This window comes from Pteronotus mesoamericanus, unplaced genomic scaffold, assembly GCF_021234165.1.
Source record: "Pteronotus mesoamericanus isolate MK-2021 breed Mesoamerican mustached bat unplaced genomic scaffold, CSHL_Meso_final scaffold_54, whole genome shotgun sequence".
Taxonomy (NCBI): domain Eukaryota; kingdom Metazoa; phylum Chordata; class Mammalia; order Chiroptera; family Mormoopidae; genus Pteronotus; species Pteronotus mesoamericanus.
The window spans coordinates 1,600,142-1,620,408 of record NW_026555321.1 but is presented as its reverse complement, the minus strand read 5'-3'; the positions used below and the strand labels follow the sequence as shown (position 1 = coordinate 1,620,408).

The following is a 20,267-nucleotide window of genomic DNA, read 5'->3' as shown; positions in this document are numbered from 1 at the left end:
AATTAAAATTGACTCTGCTAGCATTGTGTTGGGGAATTGAAATTATGGGTGACTTTTTCTTTCTCTATATATCTAAAGTTTCCCGCTCTCCATATATATATAAAGTTTTTTAGGTATACTTGTTTAAAAACAGGACAGACACTTACTCAGCATAAGTATAATTGCTATCCGTAGCATTGCTTTCCTTTCCACCAGCCGTGGCCATGAACACGCAGTTGATGATGACAGTGCAGATGATAAACATGCTGAACAATGTGACCAGTGTCCATTAAGGCAGGTATACTACAGGATGGCATGTGTCATTAGCTATTATAGTTAAGGCCATGGGTGCCCCTCCAGGTCCCCTTCTATGCAGGTGCACTTGTCCTCTAACTGCGTTGGCTGAGAACAACCTACAGCTGCCCCACGCTCAGGTGGAATGGCAGCCTCCTCACCTGGAAGGCTACAACCCCCTTCCACAAGCCTGACTGACAGACTCACAAAAAGCTAGTCCCTTGCCTCTAGGTGATGAAGTTCTGTGATAATTCATGCCCTGGAGCTCCCTGTGGGCTCAGGTTGACAGAAACTCAGTTGCAACTCAGTCCTTGCTTGCCTCCTCCTTTTGTTTCATCCTGCCTCCCGTTCTCCTTCTCCAGAGAGCACTCCTCTATTAAATTACCTAAATAAAAATCCCTATATCAAGCCCTGCTTCTAGGGTACCCAACCTAAAGAGCTATTCCTTCTTTCTCTTCAAAACTTCATCCTGTCTACCAATCCATGTCTTTTACACCTTCCCCAGTCTGAAACTGTCCAGTGTCTCCTCCAACCCCATACACATCAGAAACACTCAAAGATTCCTGCCTGTCTCTATCCCTAAGACTGAGGCTGCAAACTCAAATTCTTAAGAGCCTGGCCAATAACATAACTGGGTGAAATGAGCTGATGCTGGGTCACAGGGAGGGGTGAACATGGGGTCATATGGAGCTTGCTCATCCTCTCTAAAAGCGGCTGTGGTTCCTCACTACACTGACTTTGCCAGATAGGAGGAGTGTAGGCCTAGCCTCAACAGAGGTTCTGTTTTTCAAGAGAAGCTGGTAACCTGGACTTATAACATTAGGGAGTATTTCCAAAAAGTTCTAAACATTGTGTAGGTCCAACACAAGACATTTATTAGCTAAATATGGTGCACAGGTTGACAGTTTAGAACTTTTGGGTCTCACCTGAGATGCTCCTTTCTCCAGGAAGCCATCCGTGATGCCTCCAAAGCACAGCAGTGCCTCTCCACACTACCACTCCCAAACCACCCATCTCACTAAAACGTCCTGTCTGCTTCTGACCCAGCTCCTTTGGAGGCCAAGGATCCCAGGGCCACACCTTGTTCACACCCAGCACTAGCACAGTCCTGCCATGCAGCAGTAGGCCTTTGGCCACTATTGGTTGAAAGAATGGGCTGTTCCCACTCAACAAACATATGAACACCCTGGGGTGCATGCAATTTTCACTGGACTGGACTTAGTAAAAGATGCAACAAAAGGATATGAATGGATTGAGATTCTAATGGCTAAACTTCGGACTGAGTTGAAAGGCCCAAAAATGAACAAGGCACGCTTGGCACTGAAGCGGTAGATTGTTCTCTTCTTGTTCAACACCATAAATGTCTGCAAAAGACCAAACACAATAGGAATTACATATAGTGACAAAACAATATTTATCATGAGTTCATTTAGAGAAAATTCAGGGGAACTGTGGACTGAGGTATAGACTGGCTTTAACTACAGCTTCTGATTGGAGAGCTATCAACCTGAAGCCTGAGGTGACAGCCAACACTGTGACTCCGGAAGCCAACAGGTGTCCCCAGATGGCCTGGGTCTCACTCAGAGACCCAAGATAAGTGTTGGGCTGTGGCCCGTTCACCTAGAGGAATACTCTGGAGGCCCCAGAGATGGAGCACACAGCCCTGCATGGCCCTGCAAATAAAGAACGCAGATGTGAAGAGTAATAACTGAGGCAAACAAAGCTCTTCGTGTTGTACTCTATAAGGTGTTATCTACAGAGACAAGAACTAGAAGAGAAGTAGAAGAGATGGAAGTAGAATTGAACATTTACATTCAGCAGATTATTCTGATCACTAATGAAAACTTTATAATGAATCATAGAGTAGTTAGGGACCTAGAGAGTCCATATTGCTCTGCTTGAGCAGTTCAACATGCGATAATCTACCAATCAATTCTAACCTTGAGGATCTCCAATGAAAAGCTATCAAGGTTCCCAGACTTGCTCTCCAGTCCCCCCCATGGACATAGAGGCAAATATGCCTGTGGTTCTCACCTGGCAGGGGAAGCTCCACAGAAGGAATCTGGAAAGGCATGTGGGTGTTTTTTGTTGTCACAATGACTGGAGGCACCACTGGCCTTTTGAGGGTAGGTCCAGGGATGCCAAGCCCAGGACAGACCTGCCAAATGCCACATTGTCCCCCTCATAGTGCCCACTTGGGCCCCATTGAATTACACCAAACCTGAACCCATTTCCTCCTGGCATATCTTCCTGGGCTCTGGAATAGAGCAGACCCTGGACAACAACCTTCACTCAACATCAACACCCCAACCTCCCTCCTTCCATTTAACTGCAATCTAGCTGTTCCTTTATGTGTCCTTAAGGCTGTTAGTTACAAAAGCCTTAACAGAACGTGGGTCATTCTTGTCTCCCTGTGTTAGTCCCTTTCAGACTTGCAAAAAGTACTACATGACATGTAATCTAGCATGTTCTCAGAGAGGAAAGACAGGCCTTATCACCAAGGCACAAGACAGCAGGGTGGGTACTGCCTTAGCTCAAGTAGCAGAACTTCAGCTACTGCCAATGATCAACCTTCCTCCACTCAGCTTCTGGAACTTACTTGTATGATGACCATCTGGCTGCAGGAAAATGTGTGGACTAGGAGACATTATGTTACAAAATGAAATGGGCCACAGGGTTCTTTAAAATCCATGAATGAGCCCAGGAGCCCAAGCTCCAGTTCGGGGACAGAGAGCAAACCTATCCTTGAGATGGGTCACCCCAGACTAATAGGTGGCATGACATGGCTCTGTTTCCGTGGCCTTTGATTTTGATATTTTATTAATGTCTCCTGTGACTGCTTTAAATATTTCAACTAATGGCGTATTTAACTACACTTGCCAGGGTTTTAATGATTATAATGATAGGTACCAGCTCCTTTTGTCTGCTTGCTGACACATCTCCACCCCTTTCCCTGTAACTCTTCAAAGTGGGAGCTCCTAAAGAGAGGACGTGGACAGGGACTATATAAAGAGCCCTTGGATTTGAGTCCCAACTCCACCCCTTACTGTCTGTCTGACCTGGCATAAGCCACTTCCCCCTCTAGTCTATGGTTTCCTTATCTGTAAGGCAGAATGTTAACTATCATACATACTTCACATGACTGGTCATGTGAGGCAATAGATACGCAGAGCTCTAAACAAGTATGGTGTCTTTTGATTTGAAGGGAGGACCCAGGCTGAGAAGAGATAGTTCTAGAACATCCATCCAGGCGAGAACAGAGCCTGTCCTCCAGGACTGTTTACAACATACCAAGCTGCTGCCTACCTCACAGGTCTCCTATCCAGCCTTGAGGCTGAAGGAGGCCTCCAGCAGTTACTTCACATTTAATAACTCTGCCTCCAAAAAGCCCCTGGAATCTGGGACAAGGAAAAGGAGAAATATTGGAGTGTTTATGATCCTTCATTTCTCTTCCCTTTTCTTATCCTTCCCATTCATACCCTACTTTCCTTGATACACATGGTCCCCATTTGGCTTGGTAACCCTAAGTCTATCCCAGTTCAAGGACATATGAACCAGGCAATTTTTCCTTTGGAGAAATGAATTTCTCATGGCTGCTAGAGAAGGATGCTCTCAGCATCCCATGTTTTCAAGGACTTCCTCCACATTCCCCAGCCTCCTTCCTCCCTGGCCTCAGTCTGGATCCATTCTCTGCTGGATCACACAGTGAGATGGTAATGGTAAGATCTTCTGAGCCTTTCCTGAAATGGGATGGGATGCAGAGAACTGTCCTCACTGTCCCCCTAGGCTTTCAAACAGCCATCAGAGGAGCACAGAGTTCACATTTCCTCACGTGGGCCCCTTCAACCAACTTCTACTAGAATTTTCCTCCAAGAACTACATCCAGGTAGATGAAACAGCCGGGCTGTCATATACTGGCATGTGGTTTGTGTGTAATCTGCATGTGTCTACTTAATTATCATATTCTTAGTCTTCATTTATTGAGCTCTGATTATGTGTCAAGTGTTGGTCTAGGGCAGTGGTTTTTCATCTCATGGCACACATAAGCTAATTACCAAAATTTTTTGGCACACTAAAAAAAAATATTTTATTTTTTTCTGATCTGACAAAAAAATAGGCAAAATTTTGATTCATTCACAACAAATGGCTATTGTTGTATTGGCTGTTGTCATTTTTTTACTTGACAATCTAAGGGAAAAGAAGTTAGGTATACCACTGGTGACTTTCAAGCTGTTGCCCCAGTGCTGGCGTTCAGAGGGAGTGAGTCTGAGCAAAAGGAATCTGCTTTCTTCCTTGTAGACTAGTTTGCATTAAAAATATTTTATATGGGACCGAAAGATGGCAGAGGAGTGAATGGGAATCATGCAGACCTCTTCCCAAGACCAAACTGGAATTGTGACTAAATGGTGGAGAAATCACCTGGAAAACTATGGAATGATAGAGGGAGAGGAGCCTTGGAGCTGTGGACAGATAGTGGAATCAACTTTCACACATCCTAATGGGTGAGAAGTGTGGTAGAGGCTTGTGAGGGTGGGCTGGGCGCCCACGGGCACCAGCACCAGAGGGACATTGAAACGGCCAGTTAGATCCCCCTGAGAAGAACAGGGTCTGAATCATGTAGTCTAGGGACCCCTAGACTACAGCAGCTGAAACGAGGAAAACACACAGACAAAACGCAACCCCAAAAAGCTTAGGGGCGCTCTCTGCCAGAGACAGGCGGCTGGAGATGCAAAGAGACATTTAAAGGGCCAACACAAAAGTTTGCAGTGGCAGCTGCCTTCCTTGATCTCTGGGTAGAGGCGGCAGCAGAGTGGGCTAGTGCCTGAGGAAATATTGGTGAGGAAAACTTTGTGAAAAGAACTGAGACGGCGGCCAGCAGAGCCCCGGTGATAACTCACCTCCCACTCGGCAGCTACCATCTCAGGCATAAGGGAATCCATGAACCTGCCTTTTGCGCGCTCCAAACACAGCTTGTGTGTGTGTGGGCTGGGGGCTGAGTGCAGACTGGCTGGAAGAAATAGAGGATCCCTGGCCAAAGGGGACACACAGCTGCATAGAGACCCTTGAGGAGAGACTGGAGAAAGAGGGGCTGGGGAAAGAACTGGAGGATTATCTGAGATCCCCAGAGCAGACTCCCTCCACATTCTGTAGGCCCCATTTTGCGCAGGCAGGCCATGCCCCCAAAGAGGCAGAAGCAGGCACGGGAGCCAGAAGGTGTGCGATTACAACGTGATCCGCAGAAATAGTGGATCCCTGGCTGAAGAGGTCACAGAGCTGCCCAGAGACTCTCAGGGAGAGACTGGAGACAGAGGCATTGGGGAGTCCCAGTGCTGACTCTTCCCCAGTCCACAATCTCCATGTTGCTCAGGCGGACTACTCCCCTGAGTGACGGCAGCCTATAAGGGCACGATAGTCCCGCCATCAGGAGGCACTGCTGCGCCCTGTGGTGCCTAAGCCTGACAGATGAGGACAGAGTGACCAGATTGACAATCACAGGAGACAGACACAGACAGCAGATTCCTGGAAGGCTCAAACAAATGGCCCAAGGTCAGATAGGGTCAACGACTGACACCATCAGAGGCAGACCCAGAAAGAAAAGTAAGTAAACAAACAAACTAACAAACAAACAAACCCGACTACTACCATAGAAGTTTAATCCACAAAGTCAGGAAATCTAGATGGATCAATTGAAGCAGAAGCAAAAATAAAAATAATAATAAAAATAGACTCTCCCAAAAATGGGAAGAAAAAGAAGTTCTCTCCAAATGAGGGGAAAGGAGGAATCCCCACAGAGAGAGCTAAATGAAATAGAGGCAAGTGAACTATCAGATATTGAATTCAAAACAATGTCTCTAAGGAAGCTCAATGAGCTCAGCCAGCTCAAAGACAGCTATGAGAAACTGCAGAGAAATTATCAAGAACTTACAGCAAACTATATTAACATGGAAAAGGACATAGAAACTATCAAGAAGACACACGAAGATATGAAGAATACCATTTCCGAACTGAAGAACACAGGAGAAGGAATCAAAAGCAGGCTGGATGAGGCAGAGGGTCAAATCAGAGAGCTAGAGGACAAGGTAGAAAAAAAGCTCCCAGAATGAACAAGAAATGGAAAAAAAGACTCAAAGAGAATGAGGAGGCATTTAGGGAAATGCAGGACAACCTGAAACGGAATAATATCCACATAATAGGGATACCAGAAGGAGCAGGGGATAGAGAACCTCTTGGAAAAAGTAATGATGGAAAATTTCCCCAATTTGAGGAGAGAAAAGGTCTCACGGGTCCAGGAAGCACAGAGGGCCCCATTCAAGAGGGACCCAATGAGGCCCACTCCAAGACACATCATCATTAAAATGGCAAATATCAAAGACAAAGAGAGAATCCTAAAGGCAGCAAGGGAGAAACAGGGAGTAACACACAAGGGAGCCCCAATATGGCTAGGAGCTGACTTCTCAACAGAAACACTACAAGCCAGAAGGGAATGGCAAGAAATATTCCAAGTAATGAAAAGCAAAGGCCTACAACCAAGGCTGCTCTACCCAGCAAGGCTCTCAATTAAAATAGAAGGGGAAATAAGGAGTTCCCCAGACAAAAGAAGGCTAAAAGAATATGTCTCCACCAAACAACCACTAGAAGATATGCTAAAGGGACTGGTTTAAGAAGATGAAGGTAAAGTGTAAGAAAGAGAAAAATACAGGTACAAAGAGAAAAAATGAATATTTTTCTATCAATAATATCTCAATGTAAATGGACTAAATGCCCCAATCAAAAGACACAGGATAGCTGAATGGATAAGAAAATATGACCCACACATATGCTGCCTACAAGAGACCCACCTCAGAACAAAAGACCTACACAGATTGAAAGTAAAGGGATGGAAAAAAATATTTCAAGCAACTGGGCAAGAGAAGAAAGCAGGAGTAGCAATACTTATATCAGACAAAATAGATTTCAAAACAAAGGCCATAAAAAGAGACCCAGAGGGACACTTTATAATACTTAAAGGAAGAGTCTATCAGGAAGACATAAACACTGTAAACTTATACGCACCCAACATAGGAGCACCCAAATATATAAGGAAAGTCTTGGACAACTTCTAAAAAGATATAGATAGCAACACACTGATAGTAGGGGATTTTAACACTTCACTGTAAAAAATGGACAGATCTTCCAAACAAAACATCAACAAGGATATTGTGGAACTGAATGACGCACTAAATCAAATGGACTTAACTGACATATATAGAACCTTACTTCCCAAAGAAGCAAAATACACACTCTTTTCAAATGCGTATGGAACTTTTTCAAACATAGACCATGTGATAGGACGTAAAGCAAGCCTCAGAAAATTCAGGAAAATTGAAATAATACCAAGCTTTTTCTCGGACCACAAGGGCTTGAAACTGGAAATCAACCTCAAAGAGAACCCTTAAAAACTTGCAAACTCATGGAGACTGAACAGTAGACTATTAGACAATGAGTGGGTCAATAATGAGATAAGAGAAGAAATCAAAAAGTTTCTGGAAACAAATGAAAATGAACAGACAACAGTCCAAAACCTATGGGACACAGCAAAGGCAGTCCTGAGAGGGAAGTTCATAGCAATACAGGCTTACCTAAAAAAGATAGAAACATTTCAAATAAAAGACCTAACACTACAACTTCAAGAACTGGAGAAAAAACAACAAGTAAATCCCAGAGCAAGTGGAAGGAAGGAAATAATCAAGATTAGAGCAGAACTGAATGACATAGAGATGAAAAGAACAATTCAAAGAATCAACCAATCCAGGAGCTGGTTCTTTGAAAAGATAAATAAAATCGACAAGCCTTTAAGCAGACTCATCAAGAAAAAAAGGGAGAGGACCCAAATAAATAATATCAGAAATGAAAGAGGAGAAATAACAACTGATACCACAGAAATACAAAGGATTGTAAGAAACTACTATGAACAATTATATGCCAAGAAATTTGAAAACCTTGACAAAATGGACAAATTTCTAGAAGAGTATAATCTTCCAACACTGAAGGAGGAAGAAACAGAAAGCTTGAACAGACCGATAACAGCTGGGGAAATTGAAGCAGTAATCAAGAAACTCCCAGCACACAAAAGCCCAGGGCCAGACGGTTTCCCAGGAGAGTTTTACAAAACATTTAAGGAAGAGCTAACTGCTCTCCTTCTCAGACTATTCCAAAAAATCCAAGAGGGGGGAAGACTCCCAGACTCTTTTTATGAGGCAAGCATCACCCTAATCCCAAAACCAGATAAAGACCCTACAAAGAAAGAAAACTACAGGCCAATTTTACTGATGAACATAGATGCTAAAATCCTCAACAAAATATTGGCAAACCACATCCAGCAATACATTAAAAAGACCATCCATCAAGATCAAGTGGGGTTCATCCCAGGGATGCAGGGATGGTTCAATATATGCAAATCAATATACATAATACATCACATAAACAAAAGGAAAGACAAAAACCACATGATCATCTCGATAGATGCAGAAAAAGCATTCGATAAGGTACAGCACCTATTTATGATCAAAACACTCAGCAAAATGGGAATAAATGGGGCATTCCTAAACGTAATAAAGGCCATATATGAAAAACCTACAGCCAACATCATACTCAACAGGCAAAAACTAAAAGCTTTCCCACTAAGATCAGGAACACGACAAAGATGTCCGCTTTCACCACTTCTATTCAACATGGTATTGGAAGCCCTAGCCACAGTGGTCAGACAAGAAAAAGAAATAAAAGGCATCCAAATAGAAAAGGAGGAAGTAAAACTATCATTGTTTGCAGATGACATGACAGTGTACATAGAAAACCCTGTAGCCTCCACCAAAAAACTACTCAACCTAATAAGTGAATTTGGCAAAACAGCAGGATACAAAATCAATATTCAGAAGTCAAAGGCATTTCTGTACACCAGCAATGAAATAGAAGAAGAAGAAAATCAGAAAAAAAAAATACCATTCAATATAGCAACAAGAAAAATAAAGTACCTAGGAATAAATTTAACCAAGGAGGTAAAAGACCTGTATGCAGAAAACTATACAACATTGAAGAGAGAAATTAAGGAAGACACAAATAAATGGAAACATATACTATGCTCATGGATTGGAAGAATTAATATCATCAAAATGTCCATACTACCCCAAGCAATTTATAGAGTCAACGCAATCCCTATTAAGATACCAATGATGTATTTCACAGAAATAGAAAAGACATTTCAAAAATTTATATGGAACCATAAACAACCCCAAACAGCTGCAGCAATTTTGAGAAAGAACACCAAAGTAGGAGGTATCACAATACCAGACATCAAACTATATTACAAAGCCACAATACTCAAAACAATCTGGTACTGGCACAAGAACAGACCCATAGACCAGTGGAACAGAATAGAAGGCTCAGAAATAAGCCCAGGTCTATATGGGCAACTAATATTTGACAAGGAGGACAGAAGCATAAAGTGGAGTAATAATAGCCTCTTCAACAAATACTGTTGGGAGAGCTGGACAGCTACATGCAAAAAATTGAAATTTGATCATCAGCTGACACCATACACAAAAATAAACTCAAGACGGATAAAAGACTTAAATGTAAGTCACAATACCATAAAAGTCCTAGAGGAGAACACTGGCAGGAAACTCTCAGATATCCCATGCAGCAAGTTTTTCACCGATATGTCTCCTAAAGCAAGGGACATAAAGGAAAGAATAAACAAGTGGGACCTCATCAAAATAAGAAACTCCTGCATGGCTAAAGAAAACATCAGCAAAATGAAAAGGGAGCCAACCATATGGGAAAATATATTTGCTAATGATACATCAGATAGAGGTTTGATCTCCAAAATATAAAGAACTCACTCGACTCCACTCCAAGAAGACAAATGATCCAATCAAAAAATGGGCAAAGGACCTGGGCAGATGCTCTTCCAAGGAAGAGATACAGAGGGCCCAGAGACATTTGAAAGGATGCTTGGCATTTAGCCATCAGAGAAATGCTGATCAAAACCACAATGAGATACCACCTCACACTGGTCAGAATGGCCATCATAAACAGATCAACAAACAACAGGTGCTGGCGAGGCTGTGGAGAAAAGGGAACACTAGTACACTGTTGGTGGGAACGCAGACTGGTGCAGCCATTGTGGAAAGCAGTGCGGAATTTCCTCAAAAAGCTGAAAAACTGCCTTTTGATCCAATGATTCCCCTGCTGGGACTATACGCTAAGAATCCCAAAATGCCAATTCAAAAGGACCTATGCACCCCAATGTTCATAGCAGCACAATTTACAATAGCCAAGTGTTGAAAGCAACCTAAATGCCCATCAGTAGATGATTGGATAAAAAAATTAGGGTACATATACACAATGGAATACTACGCAGCAGAAAGAAAAAAAGAACTACTACACTTCGCGACAGCATGGATGGAACTAGAGAGCATTATGCTAAGAGAAATCAGCCAGGGGGTGAAAGACAAATACCATATGATCTCACCTATAAGCGGAACCTAACCAGCAAAACAAATAAGCAAGGAAAATAAGACCAGCAACACTGAAAGAAAAAGAAACCAACAGAGACAAGAGGGAAGTAGGGAGGGGTGGGTGAGGGAAAGGGAAGGGAAGGGGCAAGTCAAGGAAATTATAGCAAGGACTCATGGACAAAACCAAAGTGGGGAAGGATTGAGGGGGGGGGAGGGGGCAGGGGAAAGTGGTGGGGGGAAGGCAGAGACAAATGTATTTGGAAAAATAAATAAATTAGTAAAAAAAAAACAGAAAAAAAAGAAGAAAATGGGAGAGAAAAAAAAAGAAGTTAGACCCCTTACTAAATAGGGGTCTAACTTAAAATATTTAAAATATTTCATGTTTAAAAGATTCTTGCAGCACACCAGCTTGCCAAGGTACACAGGTTGAAAATTGCTGCTCTCAGGTTTTGACCTTCATAAGACTAATAATAGCCTACAAAGCCTACTGCCTAAAGCTTTTTAGAGGTAAACTCTAAGAAGTTTTCAGGGTAAACTCTTGTTGCTAAACTGGACAATCCTGGACAGCAATATCAATCCTTCACATAGGTATAATGCTTTACAGTTTATAAAGTGCTTCCAAAGCACATCTATGCTGGAAGGCAGAGGAAACAGGCATGATCCCCATTTTGCAGATGAGAAAAATTAGGATTAGTGAAGTTATTTACCCAAAGTCATAAAGTCAATCATTGAAATGGCCTACACCCAACTTTTCTGACTGCTAGGCCAATCTTCTTTCTTGACATTTTATTGTCCCTGTTCTTGTTTTAACCTTTCTGCCGCCCCTAGTCTTCATGCTTTTCTCTAAGACATGCATTATGGAAAGAAAATGAGGACTGAATGGGGTTCTCAGGATTATGAAGGTCATGACAAAGGGTAATGGCAAAGGAGAAGTACAGCCAGCCACCTGCAAACCCCAAGATCGGTGTTTGAATATCCTTGTAACACAAGCTACAGCTGCATGGTTAAAATGCCCCAGCCTCCCCATGGAACTACCTTATGATTTCTGTAGAACGGGTCCAAGTCTTCCAGGGGCTTTGCTATCAGGTCACGGGGAATGTCACCATAGAGCTTGGGCAACTTCCTGGATGCCTTTAGATCAAGCTGAGGTCGAGGCTGAGGTTCTGCTGCTGTCTGGCCTTTGAGCTTCTTTTTCTCCTTTTGGATGGCAATCCGCTTCTCAATTGCAGCCAAAGATTCAGAAGTGAAGGGGCGGAAGTTCCGTGCATCTGGGAAGATCACTGGGTGGTACCAGTCATCCATCTTCACCCTTGGGACAGAGACAAGAAGCAGATCTTCAGAGAGCTCTGGAAAGTAGAGATTACACAACCTGCCTTGGCATTCTACTCTTCAAAGACAATGTCATGGGGTCTATAAGAATTGGGACTGAGGCGAGGGGGCCTGGGAGCTTACTGACTGTGGGACAGGTCAGAAGAAGTGATCGCCACTATCAGTATAGCAAGAACTTTGGGCACAGGCAAGACCAAAGCAGGGCATCATTCCTGGAGGATCTAGGGATAGGTGGGAAGTAGAATTCAGAAAAAGGCAGAAGTCCACTCTCTAAAATTCAGACCCAAGCATAGAGCAAGACAATAAGACCCAACCAGCTGAGCTACTGAAGTGAGGCCTGCAGGAGGTAGACAAGTGGCCATAGTGTGAATAGGAGAGGCAGGAATGGGACTCAAGTGACCCAAAGCTATGCATTGTAAAATCACAACTAAGTGCATGGGTGTTTTCTCACATCTGGTCAGCCGAGTTCTTAAAATGTGATGGAATGGAACACAGACAGGCACATTTATATAATATCTATAATCCTATGCCAGCTCTCTTCTGAGACCCAGACCTGACAGAAGCGAGACCCCAAGAAATCAATAAGGATTTGCCCAAGTTAATAGTGTCACTCTATCATGAGATGATAGCTTTGCTGGTCCCTTCTACAAGGACTTTCTCTTCAGCCTCAGGCTTAAAACAAGACTCTGAGAAAAAGTAACAGTGTTCAGGTTGAATGCCTTAATTCCCCCATGACAGCCATCCTCTCCCTTCTTATTTACTGAATGCCAGTTTAGGATTGGCTCCCAAACCCCTCCAGAGGGGGGAAAACACTCCAGGGAATTCTGATGGGAAATTCAACATAACATTGGTTTGTTTATTCAACAACCACGTGCTCAGTGTCTGTTCTAGGCATAGTACTAGATACAAACGATGAAAAAACCACAGTCCCTCCTCTTGGTCCTACAATTGTGCCATCCTGGTGTAATGGAGAAGACAGATAAAGGAGAGGAAGTTACAGGAGAGTAAGACAAATGCTACTATACTAAGAAGTAGAGGGTGCTCCATCTGCACAGGATAGGCATCTAATTTGGGGGAATCAGGGATGGCTCACTAAAGGCTTTAATGCCTCAGTGAGAACTAAAGGAGATATAAGACTTAGACAAGAAAAAAGGAGACATTAGAGTGTTGCAGGATGAGCATATAGCTTGCACAGGGATCCCTGGGTGAAAAAGAATATGGTGTCCATCAACAAGTTTTGTTTGCCAGGAAAGGAGAGTTTGTGGAGAGGAATGGCTAGAAAGGCCCCGTGTGCTCTCTAGTCAGCATTGCAAGAGCACATGAGGCCTTAAAATCATTAGTAAAGACCATGAACTTCATCCTGAGGGCAATGGGAAGCTGCTAAACAGTGGACTGTTGTTGTTTCTTGTTACAGAGAAGTAACACTATCAAGTTGTGTTTTTTTAATATCCCTCTACGTGGTGAGAATGAATAGGGCTTGGGACAGGGGGGTGAAGGAGGTAGGGAGGTTAGAATCAGAGAAATCAGCTTGGAAACAATGACAACAAATCACAACCACGCAGGATGACCTAATGAAGAGGATGGACTGCACAAAGAGTTAAGGAATAGCCTTGACAAGAAATTAATGGGAAGGGAAGGATTTAAGGACCGTAAGGAACTAAGGTTCTTGGCTTGGGCAGCTGGGTCATAGAGTGGTACTACTCACTCAAACTGAAAGCACTAGAGAAGCAAGAAGCTTTGGGGGAACAAAATCAATTCAAAATACATGAAATTGAAGCTGCTTGTGGGACCTGCCAGTGGAGAGCACCAGGAGACACTTGAATACAGAGAGATCACAGCTTACACAAGTCAGGCTCTGAAAATAGCACATAAGAAAAAAAATTGTCAAAACTTCTCTTGACAATCCCTCAGGAAGGCACCCCACTGAAGAGGCATCCCAACTCATTGGTCAACAAATTCAATACAGCCAACTTTTCTTCCACTGCCAGAACCAATTACTTTCTTCAGTTAATCCCCAAAGTTGTTGGAATGTGTTGAAGGGACATAATAAAAGCAACATAGTATCTTTAAACACACTAAGGGCAATGTGCTGTTCACAATATGTGGGCCATATGTCAACTGAAATGAAACAAGTTAACTGTAGGTTCACTGCATTCTGTCCCTTTCATTCATTACAGATTTGTCTGGATGATGGGATTGGCCATATTACTTAATTACTCTCTGTCCCCTCCATTCTTCTTACCTCCCATTCCATTCCTCTGTCTCTCATAAACATATGTAATTGAATGTGTATAAATTAAGTTGGTGTATAATGAGACTCTACTGTGTTTGGCTCTAGAGCTCATGAAAGATAGGGATTCAAGATAGGCGTGAAGCATTTTGCGGTCAAAGGCATATGGATGCTAATTGATCCTCTGAAATGAATGAGCTAAGAAAGACCCTGGATGCCGGAAACCGGACCTTATGCTAAGTCACAGCAAGGAATCAAGTGGAGAGCTGCTACCATATAAGGAGGCTACTAAAGGAGAAACTGGACACTCTGGCCCTGCTATTCAGGCCCTGGGGATATTTTTCCTGGATTCTTGAGGGAAAGAGACTTGATAGAAATAAATAACACAAAATAAAACTCACAACTTTTGAAAATTCACACATTAAAGTTTGGTATACATGATGAAATAACTGAAGAACCACATCTTAAAAGTAACATTGAATACTGCAACAACTGATCCAGGAAATACAGGACTTTGAGTTGATAATAAAAATCATCAACTCAAATAAATCTGACAAAATAAAATCACATGCAGTATAATTTTCTTAATAACTGAAAAAAGGTGATAGAAGAATCAAATATTCTTAAAAGATTTTATTTATTTATTTTTATAGAGAGGGGAAGGAGAGAAACATCAATGTATGCTTTGCCTCTCGCATGCCCCATACTGGGGACCTGGCCCACAACCCAGGCATGTGCCCTAACTGGGAATTGAACCAGCAACTTTTCAGTTCCCAGGCCGGCACTTAGTCTAGTGAGCCACACCAGCAAGGGCTCATAGAATAATAAAATATTCAATGACATATGGCCCACATATTGTGAACATCACATTGCCCTTAGTGTGTTTAAAGATACTATGTTGCTTTTATTATGTCCCTTAAACATATTCCAACAACTTTGGATAAAAGTAGACTCAGGAAAATTGAACTGTGGAAATGAAGGCCACACATGCAAAATTAACTAAATGAATAAAAATCAATATGGCACACACAATAATTGGTAAAGTTCAAATCTTCATTGTGAAATTTATACCAAAAATACTTAATTTGGAAAATTTCTTTACAGAAAATAGATTGCACTGCATGGAAAACTAAAGAACTAAATTGGCTAAGTGCAATTATTTTCCAAGCTTTACTAATAATCAAGTATGAAGACAAATGTTTCAGACACTAATGACTCTTAACAAAAACATTATTTGAGCATATGCTCCCAAAAGATGAAAATAGAATCCAAAAAATGAAATGTGCATGGAATACAAGACATAGTGTACATAGCCTAAGTGCAATAAAAAAAAAAACAAACACAAAATTCAGGATGATTGCATCTCAATTGGCTTAAAAAGCAATTGATTTGTCTACAACTAGAGGTCAGAGAGCACTCACAAAAATCCTTCAAGAATAAAGTAAACATCTGTAGCAAAGAATATGATTAAGAAACTGGTTTCTTAATAGGTAAAAAAGAAAGAAGGGGAAGGGTCAAGGAATATGTATAAAGGACCTGTGGACAAAGACAAAGTGGGGGAGGACTGGACGTGGGAGATGGGGGGTAGGTAGGGCAGGGGAGAGCAATGGGGGAAAATGGGACAACTGTAACTGAACAAAAATAAAAATATTTTAAAAAGAAAAGTAATTAGAAATTCCATCAAAACATATCATTCTTCAGAAAGTCATGTTTTACATGAAGCCAACTAAATGGTTTGAGCTGCTGGCATAATATAAAGCTGGGAAAGAAGAGTCTGCTTGACCGTGACACTTAGGACATTCTCTTTCATGCGGCAGAATGTCGGTGATATCAGAGTGTATCCCCTTCTCTATGGGTCCAAATATTCTAGTTGGTTTTAGAGTCTAGTAGCTATAAAACCATTATATAATAAAAGCTATATTAGTTTTTAATTTCAACAACCATCCTTATAGATAAAGCAGTATTAATTATAATTACAGAATAGAATTCAAATGTGATAAATGTTATAAAATTTTATTGCAAGCGAGAATTGGAAAGAAAAGATAAAGGGAAGGTCGGAGATACCAACTTCCTCATCCTGAACACTTGGAGAATCAAGACATTTTAAGGAAGGTCGTTGGATCAAGGAATGCAAGTATAAGTCTATTCCTTAAAACTATGCATGGAATCAAGTGGGAACCAAATTAAAAATATAAGTAGCTAAAGCTGGACAAATCATGAGAACAGCAGAAGAATTACTGTCAGTCAGCTAAATTCCTCATCTCACATAGGGACAATTCAATAACTTGTGCTTAAACTTCATAAGCAGAGAAATAGAATTATTTAGAATAAGCAAGACAATAACTAGAAGACTGAAAACCTGAACTAGTATCTAGATAAAAGTGGAGACATTTTAAGTTTCATGTTATATCCTTCCCAACATATTTTCCTCCTGAGCTATTTGATTTAGGGCATGCATGCATTACTTTCATAGGACTGCAGAGGAATATAAAAATACGTCAAGGGCCCTAAACATCCTCTGGTTCAAAATATCAGGTACAGTGACAGGCTCTAAATCTCCTTGAGTCATAAAGGAAGCAAGTATAATCTCAACTTGCCGTCCTAAAAACCGAAGGCCAGCAACATGTGAACTGTGATCTGACACAGGAAGTCACGGGGACTGAAAGCTCAGGAAGAGGCTCGACAAGACCTCCGTGAGCAGCTGGACTGGACTCACCAAGGGAGGTGGGCGCTGCCCATCAGAGAGGGCTCTGCTCATGCTCCTCTGAGGGCTGGCCCGGCAGGCTCATGGGCCCACTCTCCCTGAATGGATAGAAAACAAACACCTAGGAAAGAGGACCAAGGCCTCACCTCCCTAAGCAGAGACCCTAAGTTCCTCAGAAATTCACTCTCAGTTAAGATTAGGTAGCTCTAGGCCTTACTTCAAATATATAAGCTTTATAGAGGTATTTAGGTCTGAGCTCATTCATACGCTGGGTGCTGTGGTTGCAAAGCGATATAAAACACCACCCCCAGGCCTTGAGGGTCGTACAGCGGTGTAGGGGGTCCGGTAAGTCAAGATGAAGGATAAAACCACACGATGAGTATGGCCGCACCACAGGGAAGCATTCGGAGCTGCAGGAGCCCAGAGGAGGGCACGGTTATGAAGAACCAGAAGTCATTGAGCTGGGAGGAGAGCGGGAGGCGCACGCATGTGTGAAAACACTGAGGGTAGCAAAGAGCCTTTGTTTCTTATTTATGACTTTTCCCACAATTATAAAAGTTAAATAACCTCACTATGCTGGACATTTTCAGCTTGCCCTCCAGACCTCTCCTCATCTTTCTCCACCCTGCTCAGAGCCCATGAAGTTGATCCACAAAAGGAACTCTCTTTGGGGTTCCTTGAACTCTGGCTTCTGGTTGGGTTTGGCCAATGGGAGGCACCAGCAAGAGAACAGAGAAGAGCGGAGAGTGACGTCAGCGTTCTCCCCAACTCTCTCACTGAGGGCGGCCACGGGCCAGAGCAGCTGTCAGCAGGCCCGGCCACCCAGCTCTCTCTCCAGTTCCGTAGCACCTCCTTCCCTCAGCCCCTTCAGATGTGGAGAGTAAGGGCGCCCACTCTCACCACACTTGGGAACTGCACCCCAACTTGTTTTTGTTACTGAGTTCTGCCCCTTACCATTGTAAAATGCCCCTTTAATAAAACATCCTTGAAATGCCCAGTTTGAATGTACATCTGTTTCCCGTCAGGGCTCTGGCTAATAGAATCATCCATTAAATAAAATTTAGAAAACAAGAAAAGGAAATGATTATCCACAAACCAAAGCCACCCAATACACAGAAGTTTTAACATTTTGGTATACTTCTTTTCTGTAGCCTTATTGTGCGTAATTTATATAGCTATCATTGTAATACAGATGCAATTTTTACTTCATGAACTTTTCAGTTAATGCTTTATCACAAACATTTGTACTATGATAGGTATCATTTAATGGTGTCAACCCTGTTCCAGGTAAAATTTAATCCTTAGGACAATCTCATGAGTTAAAGATCATCTTTGGGGCATTTCTGAAAAGAAATGTCCATCTCGAATTAAGGTGAATTATTTGTGACCTTCTCTTAAGAGGCAGAGGTTTAACCTTGTATCTTCTGGATTACTGGTTCTCTCTAGTTTTCTATCTTGGTAAGGAGCCAAACTGGATAACCTGACACTCACGCTTTCCCCTAACCAGTACAGAAGCCCCGGGGGAAATCATCAAAGATTTGTAACTGTGTGCCCAGAACATTTCAACATTAATCTGGTTCACACAACTTGAAATGCCAAAAGTCCACCCTTAGGTTAATGAGAACTATATGCTAGGGGCTAAGCACTATGTTTAATGCTTTAAATGGATTACATCTCATAATTTCCAAAGAAATCTACAAAGTGGGCATTATAATATCATCCACATTTAGCAGAAGAAAACGTTAGGGTTTAGCAAAATGGAGATACTTACCTATGATCACATACCTACGTGCTGGAGAATCTCAATCCCAAGTTAATACCATCCTGCAATCCATCTGCCTGCCTAGTACTGCATACTCAAAGCTAAGACATCCCAAGGAGGTGAGAGAAGAGAGTCAGGAGAAGAAAGACACATAGCTTCCAGCTGGGCTGGGTCTACGCCACCCTCACTGTGTACGACATGTTTCCCAGGACATTAATCTCACTGCCACCTTCCCAGTTACATGTCACTCCCACAGGCATTCCACTGGCCCCACCATGACGCCCTCGCTCCCACCCAAGCCAGGCAGCCCAAAGGTAGATGTGTCCTGTATCATGATGGCCCCTTGTCTGTTTTGGGTGGTGGTCTGAACAGCACGTTCTTAACTTTGGTGACCATGTTCATTAAGGTAGGTTACAAAAAATAATATCCCCTTCCTCTTGCTTAGATCCCACAAGAAAATCAGAAAGCAAATGAACATGAACAGACTTTAACACAACTGAGCTCAGTCTAAAACCAATCCCGAGATTAGTTTGCTAGCTCTTTAGGGGAAAAAAAAAAACATACGTTAATTTCTGATTAAGTTAATTGGCCACAGAGAATTCAGAAACTATTCAGAGGATTTGTACCCTAGGCTCAGATGGAAACAAGACTTCAGCACATCTAGAAAAGTCTAATTCCTAACACAAAGTCCAATGTGGCAAGCACCTATCTAACCAGACAGCTACATCCCGTCCCCATGCCCCCCTCGGAGGACCACCGGATGGACACCATCACTGAGCCACATATCTTGTACCTGGTCTCTGCCTATGATTTGAGCAGGAAAAGACTATGAAGGCCTATAATCCATCCTTATGAACAAAAATAGAGCAAGTTCCATAGTGGCAAGTCCAGATGTGAAAGAAGAGAAGAACAGGGCTGCCCCCAGACCAGATTTACCTGCCTTCTGGTAATGTGGCTCCAGACAGCAGCCCCACTGGAATCTCTCAAAGCTCTTTCCTCGGAGCAAGTCTCTCTCAGAGCCCGGGTGCCTGCTCCTGGCAGTTGGAGCCCTTCTGGGAGGAGTGGCTCAGAAGCCGGGTGAAGAGCATGGAGGAAGGCAAACTGGAAGGGAGCCAAAGTGATTTTAAAGACTCGTGTAGGAAACCCTGTAACTGGAGAAGTGGCTGAGATGGTACTTACATTTATACTTTGGAAGCATCTGCCTTTAATCAGTGCTTAATCTAACTCTGCAGAAAGCATCATTAATAAAGAAACAGGTTGTTTTTTTTCCCCCTTCGGTCTCATTCAAGTGGGTGAGAGAATACAGATAACTGTACGAAAGCCCTGCTGTGCTTCTGAACTCAGCCTAGCCTGCCGGCCACCTAATGCAGGGACGCTAGGTCTCGCCCCGCCTTCCCCAGACCTCCTGAGGCCCTCAGTGTGCAATTGTTCATAAGGCATCCACTCAGCTCTTCCTCCTCCCTCTTCTCTTGT

The 20,267-nt window shown here is 42.6% G+C and overlaps 1 protein-coding gene across 1 annotated transcript in view; it reads right to left on the bottom strand.

The window, feature by feature from the left end:
• The window catches only part of SCN11A (sodium voltage-gated channel alpha subunit 11), a 70,099-nt gene extending 58,028 nt beyond the window's left edge, over positions 1 to 12,071 (bottom strand). Inside the window, exons 1-3 of the mRNA XM_054595501.1 lie at positions 11,805 to 12,071; positions 1,519 to 1,637; positions 147 to 254 (exon numbers count right to left, since the gene is read on the bottom strand). Coding sequence (XP_054451476.1) covers positions 147 to 254; positions 1,519 to 1,637; positions 11,805 to 12,071 — 494 coding nt within the window. The remainder of the gene's footprint in view (positions 1 to 146; positions 255 to 1,518; positions 1,638 to 11,804) is intronic.
• Between the last annotated feature and the right edge of the window lie 8,196 nt (positions 12,072 to 20,267).